At 47.3% G+C, this 16,602-nt stretch overlaps 3 protein-coding genes across 3 annotated transcripts; 1 reads left to right on the top strand and 2 right to left on the bottom strand.

Moving 5' to 3' along the window:
• Nucleotides 1-364: 364 nt before the first annotated feature.
• F4812DRAFT_439269 (uncharacterized protein) lies at nucleotides 365-3,477 on the bottom strand. Its single transcript, XM_047935052.1, has 3 exons — nucleotides 3,053-3,477; nucleotides 2,251-2,961; nucleotides 365-2,196 (listed from the first exon to the last, which is right to left on the bottom strand). The coding sequence occupies exons 1-3, from the start codon at nucleotides 3,111-3,113 to the stop codon at nucleotides 1,064-1,066; spliced, it is 1,905 nt and encodes a 634-aa protein (XP_047787859.1). The 5' UTR covers nucleotides 3,114-3,477; the 3' UTR covers nucleotides 365-1,063.
• A 2,148-nt stretch (nucleotides 3,478-5,625) lies between these two features.
• F4812DRAFT_466525 (uncharacterized protein) lies at nucleotides 5,626-8,608 on the top strand (the record flags this gene model as incomplete). Its single annotated transcript, XM_047938551.1, has 2 exons — nucleotides 5,626-8,011; nucleotides 8,070-8,608. 2 exons carry the CDS (start codon nucleotides 5,626-5,628, stop codon nucleotides 8,606-8,608), a joined length of 2,925 nt encoding a protein of 974 aa, XP_047787858.1.
• A 1,959-nt stretch (nucleotides 8,609-10,567) lies between these two features.
• Nucleotides 10,568-15,533, bottom strand: F4812DRAFT_461857 (P-loop containing nucleoside triphosphate hydrolase protein; the record flags this gene model as incomplete). Its single annotated transcript, XM_047937936.1, has 3 exons — nucleotides 10,568-12,974; nucleotides 13,095-15,133; nucleotides 15,207-15,533. 3 exons carry the CDS (start codon nucleotides 15,531-15,533, stop codon nucleotides 10,568-10,570), a joined length of 4,773 nt encoding a protein of 1,590 aa, XP_047787857.1.
• Between the last annotated feature and the right edge of the window lie 1,069 nt (nucleotides 15,534-16,602).

Genomic DNA, 16,602 nt, shown 5'->3' with positions numbered 1-16,602 from the left:
CGGATTGCTGGCACTATTTTTTTTTTTTTTTTTTTCTCGTTAGTGTAAGAAGTACCTAAAGTAATAACCTTTGACGTACCTGGGGCGGTATTTAGTGGTCACTGGTCGTTACCTAGTAGCCCTGTAGGGGCTTGTGGATAGAATATTGTAGGGGATTTGGGGATTAGGTACCTACTATGGATGTACAATACCTTGTACAGGGAGTAATGTAGGGAGGGGCCGGAGGTGTGGGTCAGAAACCAGAATTGGACACCCCCCTGTCCTTGTCCTCATTTCCATTGGTTCCACACAAGCCCCCAAGGTTGGACCTGTCCTCTGATTTGTTGCCTCACGTTTTTCAGTTGGCTTAAACCGTAAAATCAATAGCTCTCTCTAATGCTTTAATCATTGATTTTTTTTTGTTGAGGCTAACAACACACGTTTCCATTTTCAGATCATTCGAGAAGAGACATTTATGGAAGAGATCCCATGTGAGGAGGGAAGAAGGGAGAACAGGCAGAACGGGATCAAAAAAACGGTGAGAAGAGGTATCAAGTGATCAGAATCGTCAGGACTTATCAGGATTCAAAATTACAAGAAAACTCCAAAAGCCAAGTCACGGGATGCAATCGACAACGGATGATCCATCGCCCCTATCACATCCACTGACGTCCTTCTTGATCTACCTTGTATTTCTACACTACCTCCCACCTATCAGTCTATACGGCGGGGGTGTAAACGCCTTTCGCCTCCGGAACCCAGCCAATGATCTATGAAACCTCGTGATAAGATAACGCAATCCGCCTCGATTTCTACTGTTTCATCGCTGCTCCGAGACTGCCGATCCCCTTCTTGTCCAACGTGGATAAAAGTGGTAAAAGTGAGATCATGACTCAACATCTGCGTACGAAAGGCAGAAGACAAGTAGAGAGTAGAAATCAAAGATTACGGCAATCTAAAATCTGCTAGCCCGCGTGTCTATCTGTGTGACGTGGTTAAATCTCCTTGCTTGGTAGAGCGTGCCGGAGTGTACCATCAAAGCGGGACGAATCAGATGCAAAGTCTTGTTACTGTTGCTACTGTTTTATGTTCCGCTGTGGAGGCGGCCAGCCCCGAGATTCTGCACGAACCGGACGTCTCTCGCCTGTCGTTCCAGCGCTAGCCTCATTCTCTCGCCGTACATCTGTTGCTCTTCGTCTGCCGCGATATCTTCTGGTGTCCTGGTATTTTCTTCGAAATCCTCCGGGGAAAATCCAGGTTGCGATGAGAAGCTGAGCATCCCCAACCTCTCACCTGTCCAAAAGAGGATATCTTCGTCGTTGGCCCGAATTTCGCCCTCCTGCCCCGGTGTCCGTGTGGATAGGATTTTTCTTCCGATGTCGTCCGACCCGGGCATTGACCCAAAGAGCGAGCGCTGGGCGACTCTTTCGGACTTACCGATCTTGTGTCGACGCACCTCTGTAAAACCGTCCCTCTCGACCCACTTCAGGTACCCTTGTCCGTCGGAGAAGACGATTCTGGTACCGTGATTTATGACGGAGAGGAGTTTCGATTGCGAAGCAGTCTGCCGATTCTTCAAGGAAGACTTCTGGATGACAGGCTCCCGTGGTGAGTCGTCCGCGCCGGAGGACAGGCCGTATAATTCAAGTGATCCCTTAGTGCTATACTCGCCGCATGCTATTAAGGTCCTCCCATTAGTGTTCCTTTCTTTATCAACCGGTTCCCCGAAAGACTGGAAACGCTGGCGAAGATCACTGTATAACGTGGCGAAAGGAAACGGAAGCGACGTGAGACTGCAGAGCCGCGCCCCAGAATGGACTGAGCCCTTGATTGCTGGAAACATACGCCTGTCGTAATGTAAAATATTTGAGAAACGTCCGGCTACGAATATGTCATTTGACAGTTGACTACTGTCTGAGCGTCCGATGTGGAGAATGCTCTGAGGTCCCGACTGAGCAAGTGATGCGTATGGGGCCAAAGGCCTAGGATCTAACACATGCGACAAGTCCCGGCCACTTTTTCTACTAATATTGTCTATTTGTATATTATGCTCGCTTCGATATTCCGATCTCGCTCTAGCATCGTGAAAGTGTAAGCCATGAATCGTACCGACAGTTAGAGGGACGTTAGGATCGGCAGCGGAAAGCGTGGTAATCGACCATTCGAACGGGTGGTCTCCAATAACCTGTAGCGTCTTGAGGTCGACTTCGATAAGATCTACCGAGAAATCAGCAGTCGTCTCGAGGTATCAATAAAGAGGGAAAAACTTACTGCTCTGTATTGCGAAAAATGCTACATGATTTACGCTGTCTATACTGACGCATTCGGTCACCCCCGTATTAATCATCTTCGAACGTCTAGATAGATCAGCACCCGGTCCGTCAGCGCACAAGAGACCGGGACTGGATTTGGAGAGGATTGACCCCTTCTTAGTTCGAGTACCCTTCACATCCCACAGGCAAACAGAGCCGTCCTCGAGTGGTGATACTGCAAGGAGCTCGTTTCTACCCGACGGATTATATAAAGCCATACCACAGGCATCCAGACGGGTCCCGAAAGAGTCGGACTGAACATGAGGCTGTTCAAACCAGCTAGTTACGATAGGGCCATATCGATGAATATATTCGGTATACCAATCCGTGTTTTCGTTCGGAAATGTCGGGTCCCAATTAGCAGCGATGCGAATTTGTTCCCGCTTCCTCTTCCTGGCTGATAGCTGAGCTAGACTTTCTAAGCGGTTCCAATGCGCCTCGCTTTGATCATGTTCCGCTTGGTTTGCTTGTCCCGTCGCAGCAGCGGGCGTGCCGCTCAATGTTACACCATCCTCATCGATCCAATCCGAACCTAGACGAGAGAGCCTGATGCGTTCGCTCACAGCCGAAGCGGATAAACTTCGATCTCGCCAGAAATTGCCATCTCGACATAAACCCAAGAAATGTTTCGAAGTGCTTTGGAGGACAACGACATCGCTGGAATCTAGGACTGGTGACAAATTCCCTGTCAGTGGGGAAGTGGACCTTTTACATGCGAAACAGAACAGAATCGTCGCAAAGATTAGGTACTCGATACTCACAAGAAAGAATATGTAGAAAGATCTCGTGAGGAAGGCTTTCGAGCGGGCTGATAACAGTCATCGTCCGCAAGGAATCCTTAGCGATATTGTAGGTAATGCCTACTTCGTACAAGACGAAATAGAATTATTGCGACGAAGAATACACAAAAAAAAATAGAGACAAGTATACTCACAGCCAGCCAACAAAGGTTTAGGAGAAGCGAAAAAGATATTATTAGCTGAAACAATTTGGAGCAGTTCTAACAAAGATAAGATCGGACCGGAGGAGACTTTGAATAGAATTGCCCCCCTCTTAAACTTATCGGGAGTTGAATGACGAAAGCGACAATGATCGATGGATCTAGAGCAATCCCTGCAGTTTTGCTAAATGCCGCTAAACTTAACGAGGCAGTCATGTACCCAATTAGGGGAGGAGATAGGGGGAGATGGGGGGAGATGGGGAGGGTCGCGGGGGTTTCAACTTACCGCACCAGGTTAAGGTCCGAATCTTCGGGAAGAGGGCCGTGCACGATTTAAGTTGCCCAGTTGGATAAGAACCTTGGAAACATGTGCCAGTGTGGTTCGGCATTATGAGTACATCGGTACGGGAGCGCTACCTAGCGGCTTTCTGAACTAAGCCACCTGTGGCGCGCCATTTCCAACGACATCACCTGCAATCCAGATCCATTAGGTACCTACCTACATGTACATCATCTTGAACTTTCTTTGACATCGTGATACCTATTATAGAGCTGTCAAGAAGAGGATTATATTGCATTGAGACCGGTATGAAACATCATATTCTGCCTTGATTCCTTATTCAAATGATCAACTTCAAATCACTTAACTAGGGACGTTTCTGCGAGGACATTGAGTCGCTACTCGTCTACTTTGAAAAGAGCCCGTTTGCTTAGAAGACAAGTAGTGAGCAGAGATACCATTGTATAATTATCATGCGCAAGAATTCCATTTCTGGTGATTTATATTTTTGTCGCCTTTCACAGGTGCATGTTGCTGAAGAGTCTCAGTGTGTTGAACGTATTACTCCTGGTTCATATGCCTATTACATGACCAAAGGCTGACAGGAAGCTGGATCTACTCGACAGAGAAGCTTGAAGCTTTTGTGAGCTTAATTTAGGTATATTACAAACTGTACTAAGCAGATGCTATTATGTCCTATCGCTTTTTAAGTCACAGGCCTCCTCTGAGGGCCTTGTCTAGGTTAAAGCCTCTTGATATACATGCGTACTGTATTCCATGTGAAGCCCCTGAATTATATTCTCATCTGTGAAATATATATATATATTCAGATGAAAATTTGATAACCATATGATCCTTGAGAAAGCCTACATGATCATGATAAAAGAGAATAACTCCACTAGGTAGGTACATATATAAGTTAATCAGCCACTTGGAGGAAATATAAACTACATGTCATCAGGTACGCAAACAGACGCAAAGAATAAGTAGCTGTGTCACTAGGTGTATTTTGCTAGATTGTGCTGGCCTAGGAACGTACCAATAGAAATGTTTCTGATTATTATACCAAACTTCTAAGTGCTGCTCATACACGGAGAGAAAAAAAAAAAGAAAAAGAAGAAAACCGGATGACTATGAGGGCGTTATTTTTACCCTTTCCTCTATCGTCCACTTCTAATGCTAAGATGGTTTGTTTATTTGTTACGTACCTAGCTAGTAAATATCACATGAGTAAACCTGAGGCCTCTGCCGCCCCTCGCTTACTTCTCGTCTCGTCACCTTTACCGGCTCTATCAGGTGTTAACCCTCTGCTATTTTTTTTTCTTTTTACCTCACATTCCCACACACGGAGAACTAATTTCTTAAAGCTTTCCAAATATAAAAAGCTTTTCTCTTGTAGCATTCCTAGTGGTAACTCCTTTTTCTTTTATGGTGCTTCTCTCGAGGAAACTGTACAATTATCTTAGGTACATCCTAAGGTACGCGCGACTTCTGATACGTACCTGATATATAGGGTCGTACCTGCAATCGTACCTTCCTGCCTCACTCAGTTTCGCGCTTTCCGTTGCATGACCTAAAGAATTTATTTTCAAGAAGCTTGCATTTGGGTCTAAATTTTACCTTGTACCTTTCCCGTACCCTTCTTCACCTCTTACCTCTTACCTCTTACCTCTTCACCTCTTACTTTTTACCTCTCACCTCGCAATCCACTATAACGCACAAGTCAAGCTTTGCGCGTCCTAAGCATCCATATCGTTACTTCGAGGTTCGTCTACGCATATCAATCGATCATAACCTTGGTAAATTGATCAATCCGATGCTACTCTTCGTCCTTTCATTTTTATCTTAAGCCAACTCTCTTTCGAAAGAAGATTCCTTGCGCGTCGCATTATTATTCTCCGAAGTACTTCTTAGCTTGCTATCTTTTACTCGTCCTACATCGGAAAGGTATGTTTATAACCACTTGGTATTTGTCAATCCCTTCCCCCCTTCTCATATCAACATTGTCAACACGCCTTCCTCTGCGCGCGTTATCGCCCTGCTCTCTCCTGATACGCGAGCCCGCCTGCTATGATAAGTCTATATTCGCTAACAAAACAACAGTTACTTTGGCAATGGCTTCTCCGAGCATGGCGTCAATTGATAGCAAGGAAGGCCGAGATCGCAAGCCTTCGCAAAGCATCTCACAACCTCAGGCATCTGGAACAGGAAGGAACTTAACTCATCGCCGCCCTCGCTTCACTAACCTAGACGAGGCTCACCGGAACATCACTTCCAAGCATGCGACTGGCAGTAGCTCTGAACTTCACAAATTTGATGAAGAAAGCGAGGGAAGCCGCGACGGCTCGCAACAGTTTGCCAGCCCGACTGAGGGATCCGATACTTGCTCCACCCTACCCCAGCACGAGTTCCCGCCGAACACCATCACTTCCTCTACTGCAAAACCCTTTTTACCCTTCCATGTCGCCTCTACGATCTCCACTGTTGCCAAACTCGACATGCCTGAACCAAAACGAGAGCCTATCAAGGTAGCAGAGACTTTGAATCACAAACCTTCGGGTCCTAAGATGGATGAATACCCAAATGAATCGGGCAGTACGGTAGAGAAGATAGTCGATCACTATGCCAACCATACCCTCAACGGATTAAGCACACCTCGCGCTGCGACGAGGTGTGGGTTCAGGGGAGAGGAAACCCGTCCTGCGTACCGTCGTTACTTCCAGGACGGCCTGCCAGCATCGAATCCGCCTCAGGGTGGGCTGCCGGATATACCCCTTGGTCACTCGAGGTCTAGGTCAGTCCTCCAAGGCATTTATGAGAAGAGTTCGCCTATCACCGAGACAACTATTTCTAATTCGCAGCATCTTCTCGATGCTGAGGCGCAGGCAAGCGAGCTTCGGAGCGGTCCTAAGCCGATGGTACCTTCGCCGCTTCGACTTCCATTAGAGCGCAACCCGAGAGCTGGATTGCTTCACAGCGAGCAATTAAATAATACCGAGTCTTCCTTCAACGATATGACAACTAGTTCAAACAACGACCCTTTCAGATACGATCAGCGAAACAACTGGGCAGCTATTACACCTTGGAAGGAAAAGGAAATTAGCCAAGCTCTTAGACGGGTGAGTAAAGATGGAGGCCCCAGCGGAGCTACCATCTTCACTCCCGAGGGGAGCCCGCGTCCTGCGATCTGGCCAATACTAGATCCGGCGCTCAATCGCGCCGAGGTGGCCTTGAAAAGTAAACGTCCGGAGGGCCAGTTCTTTCACAAGGCTGCACTTCAGTCCGTCTTGCAAGCTGATAGTGGCGATACCCAGGAAGTTAAAATAATGATTGGAAGTCCACCAGAGCCACGTAGAAAGAGAGAGTTAAAACGCGATAGAGTTAGCGGATCAATCAAGGATTACATCCAGCCGGATGATCCCCCCGCTGGTTTGCCACTTAGAGATTCTACTGCCAATCAAACCTGGGTGACTGACGGCTATAGTGACATTATTAAGGTTGCAGGAAGTAGCATCGCAGACTATTCTGATGACGACGACGACGAACAGAACAGACCCAGCTTATGTGGTTCGAGCTGCGCTATCATTCAACACCCCCTCAGAGGCAACGATTCGGGACTATACGAGGTGCGAACACTAAAAGACGCTAAGAGATCTGTGCTTCTTCCAAAGACAAGATTATTTAAAGGCGGCACATTCCAAGACAATTCTTCCCGCTATTTCTCAGGCAGCACTTCCAAGAATACCGGCTTCAGCCAGCTACAACCTTTTACTCGAGGACTCTCGAACCCTTTTGGCAAAAAAGAGGCATCTCGAAACGTGAACCCCGAGGAAAAGTTTTCTCGAAATTTCATGCGAAACGGGCCATCAAAGTACGACTTTCGAGACTCTATCTCGGAATATAGTGCCCGTGGAAGCCGAGTCCTTTCAGGTATCTCATTCTGTGGCAGACATATAATCACGGATGTAAATGAGGTTGAATTGCAAGACTTCTCAAAGCGTATGAACGAAGACGAAATCCCCAAAATACCTGGCTTGGAAACTACTAGCAGCAAACAGCCGGAATTAGGCTCAACAGCAAGCGAGCAAGGCAAGGCACCAAGATACGAATCTCGTCTTGTAGATCGAGACTACCCGATCCGTTACGGCAACTGGTTCCAAGAGGAGAAAGATCAAGAGATAGCTACTCAGTCCTCATTTAACGCCTCGTTCAACGGAGAACTAATCTCTCCCCAATCTAAGTTCGAATTCGAGCTTCTTCCCCTTGACGAGGCACAGAGAAAGAATAAGCAGCAGCGAGAGAGCGGTGAGAAGGACGAGACTGAATCTCCATTAAGTCGAACTAATTTCACAATGACTTCTTGGACGAATCGTGGCCCTTCGGCTTCACCTGTACTTCAGCTTCCAAGGCCGGCTCATATTCCAAGCGGTCGGACAGCTCCTCATCTATCGCTTAACTTCAGCCCTTCGACCCACCAGTCTTCTAACGATGCATTCGAAGGTACGTTGTTGTATTTTACTATTTTACTATTGTAGAACTTCAGATTGACAAGAGTTAGACACCCCTACTCCATTCTCTGCTACGAGTCATCGCAGCTCGACCCCTACACCCGCCCGCCCAGCTCGAGCGTTGTTATATCACAACACGTCATCCGAGAGTCCTACTACCACTGGCACATTTAAGAAGCCAAAACGTTCGCTTCTAGGAAGATTTGTGCCTAGGATGTTCTCTTCAGAGGCGCGTAGCCGCAGGACCGTCTCCACTAACACGGTTATTCAAAACCCTACGTATAACGACAGCCGAATGAGCCTCGACGCTATAGAAGCTCTTAGAGAACCGAGCATCTCACGGTACGGTCGCATAAAGCGGGCTCAGTGGTTCACATTCATGGCGGTGATGTCCATAATTATCCCCTTCTTTGCGATTCTCGTCCTTACGGGAGCATTAAACAAGACATTGGTCTGGTATTCCAATGGGGAGGTGGGCCAGATTCGACTCAAGCAACGAACCTTTATCAAAGGCGTATTTCTCGCCCAAAATTGCATCTACGCCCTTGGTACTTCATGCCTTATCGCCGTTTTCGCCAGAATGCATTAGACTCTTATACGCAACGCGTCAGACCTATGTCCTTAGGCGACTTCAGGGATGTCTGTCACCGGTTAATATACCTATTGTCTAAAGCCACTCGTTTTAAATATGGCTCAGCCTAGGCCGTTTTCTTCCGTTTTACCTTCGCGCTATTCGCATTTTCGGATTAGCAACAGCTCCCCTAACTAACTCCATTCACTTCTGTCTCTGAGCACGAATCTAAATGGGACCTGGCCGAGGGGGAATTCTTTTGGGAACCACCTTAGCAATAATTAACTCAAACTTGTGTCACTACCTCTAGACAACTTGTCTTTACTTCCCAGGCCGGCTCGGGACCAACAGGACTACTTTTGTGCGAAGTTGGGCATTATTTCTCTACACATCCATTGACTTATCGCGATCGGTCAATCGACTCGCTACTTAATACGACGAGGATCTTGCTTGAATCTTCCGCTTTGGATCGGATGGCAGTTACTCACACTCTCCTTCAAATTGGATCAAAGAATGAATTATAAAACAGCACGTGGGCGGCCAGAAAAATCAATGGCCATCATATCACCTTCGTTAATCCACGGAAACAAAAATCGGCAGTCGGAAACCAGAAAAGTACGGATGGACGGACGTACTCACTTTGTTTTGTTTTTTTTTATAAGGAAAAAGAAAACCTTTGGTACTTGATGACACTAGCAGGAACGCGTGCGCTTATGCTGTAGATAGAAAACCTCAGATTCTCTACATATAACTTCTCCGCAAGCCGGGTTTGCGGGGCGGACGGACGGATGGATGTTGCTTTGCTCTATAGTCAATGTAATTGTGTGTTTGTGTTCTGTTCTTGTGTTCAATTAACTTGTTGCTTTTAGTTTTCGTTTCCGTCGGTGAAGTAATAAATGAAGTTGATGTGCTATGGTACGTAGGTTAGATTATGTAGGGTATGCAATCAATGTCGTGATGACGACCACACCTACCTACCTAGTACTGTATAACTCCTTTACTCTTGTCTAATATGAAATTGCATGCAGCCTTAATACTACCTAGGTACCTTAGGTACCTAGTTAATCAGCATCGTATCAATTTAATTTTCAAGAATTCCAAAACGAAGGAACAACAACATCATCCGTCTCTGACCAATTAACATTAATATTCGCCGCCTTACGTACCTAAAGTTAGGTGGAAAGTACGAGTGGCGATGGCGAACCCACCCTTGCGCGTCCCTATCGTCGTGGTTTGAAACGAGAATCGCCTCCCTATAGCGCAATGGTTGGTTTAAGGCGTAAGTAAGGTATTTTGTTTTCCGATGAGAAAAAATATAAATATTAAATGTAAATCTTACTGAAGCCTTGCTATTGAAGTTTAGCTTTTAAATTTTCCTTCAAGCCTTATTGAAAAAAGGGGTTTAGTAACTTTTATTCGTCGTTAAAAAGTTAGTTGTTTGGATAGATATGTAAGGTAAGGTTTATGTCACGTAGTGTACCTACATATAAGGCGTAATTGCTAGTTAGCAATTACGACGTCGTTTTTTGTTGATAGTTTAATTATTGATTTTTTTAGAATTCGATAGAGTAACGTTACAGGCAGATAAGGAACGAAATGTAAAAGGGAACAGAAAGTGGAAGATCTCTCATGTGAAACGGAACTCTAGTTTTATTTCGCTTGAAATACTTTAGACATCTCAATACCGTTATTGATGCAGCTGTAAGGTAGAACTCATATAAATTATGTTAATAATTAGTGTAAAAGATATTGTCGTCATTATCATATGTAAAACCCCTTTCTCTTTTTTCCTTAGATGCTCACTCATATACAAGGCCTTCGTCGAATCTAGGTTATCTGCGTCCTTCATTCGACACACTTTACTTCACTGTAACATTCTAGCATCCATAAGTCTTTATTATATATAGTATAGCCCTAAATTCTTTTCCATCATGACCCCCGACCTAATTTCAATACCTCCATACCAGGTACCTAACTCTAAGCTTCCCCGAACACGACTTTTCGGAGATGTTCCGTCTCGCCGCTCTGCTCGCACATGGCGCGGAACATACCCACACCACCTTCCTCATTGCCCTCTAGTTCCCATAATTCCTGTGGTGAGCCGTATTCAGCTACTTTGCCGTCGCTTAGTACGAGAATGCGGTCGAAGTCAGCGATTGTGCTCAGGCGGTGCGCTATGACCACCAGCGTGCTGTCGCCAAATTCCTCGCGGATACTGCGCTGTATCAGTGCGTCTGTGCTCATGTCTACGGCGCTCGTCGCCTCGTCCAAGACCATAACCTTCGGTCGCGAGACAATCGCTCTCGCGAGGCATAGAAGCTGACGCTGGCCCTGCGATAGGTTAAGACCACCCTCTGATATGGGCGAGCGCAGATTCCGGAAGATATTAGTGTTCTTTTTCCGGCCACTATTATTAGACACCGGGGTGGATGTCCCGCTAATTCCGGGTGTACCCGATACCGTTCCATTGCCGTTGATGTTCTCATATTCGCTCTCGGAGATAAGATGCACACGCGCTAGCGAGTCGAAAAGCTCGGCATCGGTATGATTATCAAACGGGTCGAGGTTTGAGCGCACGGTACCGCTGAATAGAACCGGATCCTGAGGAATGATAGCTAATCTACTACGTAGGTCATGTAATTTAATCTTGGAAATATCAAGCCCGTCAATGAGAATACTTCCTGATCGCGCCTCGAGGAAACGGAAGAGCGCGAGGGTCAGGGATGATTTTCCTGCACCGGTACGACCAACTACACCGACACGCTGGTTGCGCTCGATAGTGAAGCTGAGACCTTTAAGCACGGGTGGTAAATCTTCTGCGTAACTGATCACTAGGTTATCCACCTCGACACAGCCTTCTGTCGGCCAGGCTGCTGGAGGGCTTACACCCTCGAGACTTTCCGTTGGCAGTTCTGTATACTCAACAATTCGCTCCGCGGCATTCATTTCCAACTCGACGTTGGCGTAGTGGCGGATGGTCCACATGACGTGATCCGAGAATTCGAGCGCGAATGCCAACCCAAAGCCAGCGAGGGCCGCGTCTATCTCCGGGGCTATGAGAATGAGGGTAGCAACAAACGAAGCGAAGAAGCTTCCCACCACAGCCATTCGCCATCCCATCCAGCGAATGAACAACCAAAGATGCCAGGTCGCCACGGTCCAATCGTCTAGCTTTGTATACATTCGCTCAATATAGGTCTGGCTCTTATCGAATGATCTGATAGTCTGGACGCCAGTCAAGGCTGAACCAAATTGCTCGAACACTGGAGACTTCGTGACAGATTCGAGCCGCTTTACTGGTCTAGCCCCATGCAGATAACGAATCGCGTAGAACGCGCAGACAAGGAGAAGGAAGAACGCCAAGATAATAATCACAGGTGAGACAAACAAGCTCGCGACGATAACACCGATGAGATTGAGTAGTGCAGTGGCTGCAAATGCCAATGAGTATGCCATGTGGGTGTCGACTGAGTGGAAATCTGCTGTGAACCTGTTGAGGATCCTGCCTAGGGGGACAGTATCTAACCACCGCAGCGGCGCTCGAAGCACGACGAAGTTGAGCTTAGCAAAGAGCTGCCTTGAAGCGCGTACGGAGCCATGGAAAATATAATAGTAACGATACGTCGAGACAAGGGAAGTAAAAGTTGAGAGGAAGACGTATATGCCGAGGTAATATACCAGGCTCTTGCTTGACTCGATCGTAACCATAGGCCGGATCATGGTGGCCATGGTGAACTGTTGTACATTAAACTGGTAAGCAGATGCATGCTTGTGTGATTGCACTTGGATGTTCTGTTGATGCTCTTCGTCCGATGCGGTCCAGAGTCGTAGCCACCACGAACGTCCTATAGTTAGTGCTTCGACGAATAAGAACAAGACGACGACCATGGACCAAAACCACCAGGAACCGCTGTAATTCAGGTATGCCGCGTATACTTTTCCCTTGACTGCTCCCTTTTCGCGTGCTTCTTCTTCGACGAATTTACGTGCTTGTGCCCTCGAGAGAACCTTGACTAGAGACTCCCCATTAGGTTCGATATCCGTCTCAGATGTCTCTTCTGAGTTAATTGCAGTAGAGCCTTCGTCCTCCCGGATCTCCTGATCTGTTTGCTCGTGACTCTTAATCTGTTCCAAAGTTCCGGTTTGCTCCAGCTCCGAAACAAGCCCAGCGTTCAGCACTCGGCCATCTCCCAGTTCGACAAGGTACTTCGTCTTTGGTTCGCACAGAGCTACGTGGTGTGTGACTAGAATCCTTGTTCGTCCGACACTGAGCTCACCATTGAGGCACTTTTCAAAAATGTGACGGCCAACATGAGCATCGACAGCACTGAAGATGTCATCCAAAATGAGTATACCGGCACGGGAGTAGATAGCACGCGCAAGACTACATATACAGGTCAGTAATTACTTATAAAGAACGTAGGGGATAGAAGAATATTGCCAATGTGCCGACGTGGGCGCTCTTTTCATTAGCTCGTCAGCCAAGGACTAAGGGGTGACTTACGTGATTCTCCATTTCTGTCCACCGCTCAAGTTGATGCCGTTGGCTCCGATCTCTGTATTCTCCCCATCGCTGAACATTTCCATGTCCTTCGTTAGGGCACAGACTTCGATTGTCTTATTATACCGGTACGCATCATACGGCAATCCAAACAATATGTTTTCCTTCACAGTTGCATTTTCGATCCAAGGAATTTGCGCAACAAAGGCGACAGCACCAGGGATGATCCAATTGTCCCTATTGGCTTTCTGATCGTGACGCTGGGATGGGGCTCGAGGCACGCTGATAGATCCGGCCAGGATGTCGACTTCTCCTAGAATAGCTGCAAGCATCAAACTCTTTCCACTTCCGGTCCTTCCTGATATGACGGACAGTTCGCCCTTAGGGAAGGTAATATTAACATCACGTAAGACGAATCGATCAGGATCCTCATCGTCATCTTCCTGGTTATCAGAAGGCCAGGCGATTGACGCGTTGTCAAACGTAACCTCATCTGCTTCCTTAATGACCTTAGAAATCTCTGCGCTTCTTAGATAGGCGTCCATGCGCTTCACAGAGATCCAAGCGTCAACAAGGTCAGTAGTGAGTTCGGGGATAACAGACAGCGTCACTTCAAGCGCTTTAAACACACCAAGGCTGACAAAAGCGACTGACGGGGACAATGCGCCATACAGGGCTGCATAGACGGCGAGGGACACAGCAGCGAGCATGATCGGGCTTGTAATCCAACATCCAATAAGCATGACGTCGTTTACGAAGGCGCTCCAGACGCATGTTAATTCCCGTTCTCGAACATCGCCAATCTTTTTTTCCCATTGCGGCTCCAGTGCGGAGAACTTGATTTGGCGGATTCCCTGGAGAGCTTCAGAGACCACTTCCATTTTCTCATCCCGCACTTTCATCAAGCGGTCCTGGGCGTCCGAATATCGTTTTGAGAAGTAGATGTTAATAGGAGTGACAACCAACATAGTTGAGAAGCCCGCAAGAAGTGCCTTCCATCCTAGAAGTTCCGCTAGGAAGAGGAGCGATACGATTAGCTTCAAGAGGCTTCCTAGGAATGTGTTATTGAAGGCTGCAAAATCGGATACCCGCTTAGCATCAACCCCTATCAGATTTACAGTACTCTGCTTGCTCTTCTTAATCTGCTCGGCCTCGTCCTCTTCTTCAAAGTCTTCGAGCTGTAGTCTATTAATAGAAGCCTCTCCTATCGGTCCGGCAACGGTCGGCTCAGTCGATCCTGAGGCGGCGGCGGCCTTCTTCTGCTTGATACTAGCTTCTTTAACATCCTTACGTCTCATGGACTTTTGGAAGATGAGCGCCGACAATTGGGCACGAATTGGCACGCATATCTGGGCCCATGATAACCAGTAGATGTACGATTCAACCCATGATTGAACAAGGACAACTACAGCAATCAAGATAACCCAGACCCAGGCTTCACGACCGAGGCGTTCATTACCCTGGCGGTGCTCCAACAAGTTAAGTAATTGTAGGACAACCCACTGGGGAGCCACTTTAAGGAACGCAGTGAGAATAGTTAATATCCATTGAAGTGCGAAAACCCACTTGTGAGCAGCAATGATAGAAATCCAAAGCGGGCCGGTGAAATTCCTGCTTTCCCAATCAGCAGCGGTGTCCTTGGACCTTGTATAGTGGTCTGGTCTAGGTAGATCAGCCAGGTCAAGATTATTCTTCTTGGAGGCTTGGCGAAGGAGGTAACCAGGCCAGCTCCAGTTGAGCTTGCTCCATGCCGAAATGGTATACATCCTGTCAACAAGTTGCCCGTTATAGTATACATCAGGACGTCGAGGAATGGACAAACTGGCAACGGCTAAGCATACGGCCACAACTAATTCTACCACGCGTATAGAAAATACCCCAGTAGAATGTTGCTCTAATAGCAGCACGGCTACGTCGTTATCCTGGACAGTAAGAACAGCGGTGAGGACGACACATGAGAGGAAAGACCAAATGCCTAGATCGTAAGCGGCTACAGAGTCTCGGCTAGCTGCGACACAGATGACCTGCAAGGTTAAAAGGACCTGCGTCCACGTGTAAGTGTTGCGTCAGTAATCTGGCAGTTCCAAAGTTTCGTATGTGTAACGGTGAGCTTACCCAGATTATAACGGCCAACCAATTTGCTAGAAACAAGCCACTTTCTATGGCTTGCGTGCCCAACGTCGAGATCACAGCTAGTAATATCGACACACCAAAACCGATTAGCGAGAGAACCAACATCACGGCCTTGGGCACCTTGGTGCTGAAGGCCTTGACGGCCTCTGGCGTGCTTTTTCCATCCTTATCCTCATAGATTTCGGTCGTGCTTTTCGAACCACGACCACGCAGTCTACTCAGATTCAGGGCGGCAGGGATGGAGAGTATCGTAACGACCCCTAATCCAACACTCGAAGTCACGAGCACCACTGTCTCGTTATCAGACATGTTTGGTGATACGAAAGTTGCTTTCGGAGTTAAGGTCAGGATGTCGAAGCTAGCGGCTGGCGAAAGCGTTCCCGAATACACGCGACAAGAAGCGCGAAGCGGGACGAAAGCACAACCAGGCAAGACAAAACCAACACAATTTTTTAGAGTACTCAATCCAAATTGGGGGCCATCGGAATCCAAAGGGAAAAGAAGAAGAAAAAAAAAGATACTAGTTTTGGATGGTAATTTACTGGTAGTTAAGGTTGAAGATAATTTGAAGCTGCATCTTTCGGTGCGAGTAACAGAGGAATGAGAGAACAATGTGAGTGAGTCACATACCATTGGCTAATAAAGCACTGCTTAACAGAGTACAGTATCCCTTCGGTGCTCCCTGCACGGATTTGTTAGTAAACGCCTTTGCGGCTGGCCGGTTGACTCATGTGGGAAAGGGCCCTCTTTTCCACGACGGAGGAGACCCGGGAAGAGGGTACTGAACTATGAGAAGCCACCCTAATTGCCTTAATTGTAGCATCACTACCCCGGCAGCGAGTCCTAGACTGTCAAAGCCCCTTGCTACCACATGGATATGGCTACATGTGGCTACGTATGGCTACATATGGCTACGTATGTGACATGAGTAGCGAGCGGGTTCGGGGCGATAGGCCGATCCCGATTCGCCCGGGCTCATCCATCTGGGCGCGGTATGGTATCCATGGTGCAGCACCGTTATCCTGATCAGGACGATTATCGGTGTGAGCAATACGGCATCATACCTAACGGTGTAAAGAAGAGACAAGTGAAAGAGACGTGTCTTTGTTAATTAGCGGCTAGAACTAGACCTAAGCGGCGTCGTCTGACGAGTGTCCTGTAGTATAAGTATAACAAGAAGCAGCCCCGGTGGTGATGACGGTGGGGGTGTTTAAGGGACCCTCGTGCAGAAGGATCAAGTTAGTCGCATCTGAACCTACCTAAGCTTAGGTAGGTAGATCTAGAATCAGAAAGTGACCAAGAGTGGTACTGGTATCTAAGGGTATGGCCATATCGAGGTTGGCGGTGATAAATGGAGATTTATAAGGAATAAGGAACA

This window comes from Daldinia caldariorum (assembly GCF_022478825.1).
Source record: "Daldinia caldariorum strain CBS 122874 unplaced genomic scaffold F4812scaffold_15, whole genome shotgun sequence".
NCBI classification, from domain to species: Eukaryota; Fungi; Ascomycota; class Sordariomycetes; order Xylariales; family Hypoxylaceae; genus Daldinia; species Daldinia caldariorum.
Note: the sequence above shows the minus strand (reverse complement) of the source record. Positions and strands in the feature narration are given on the sequence as shown.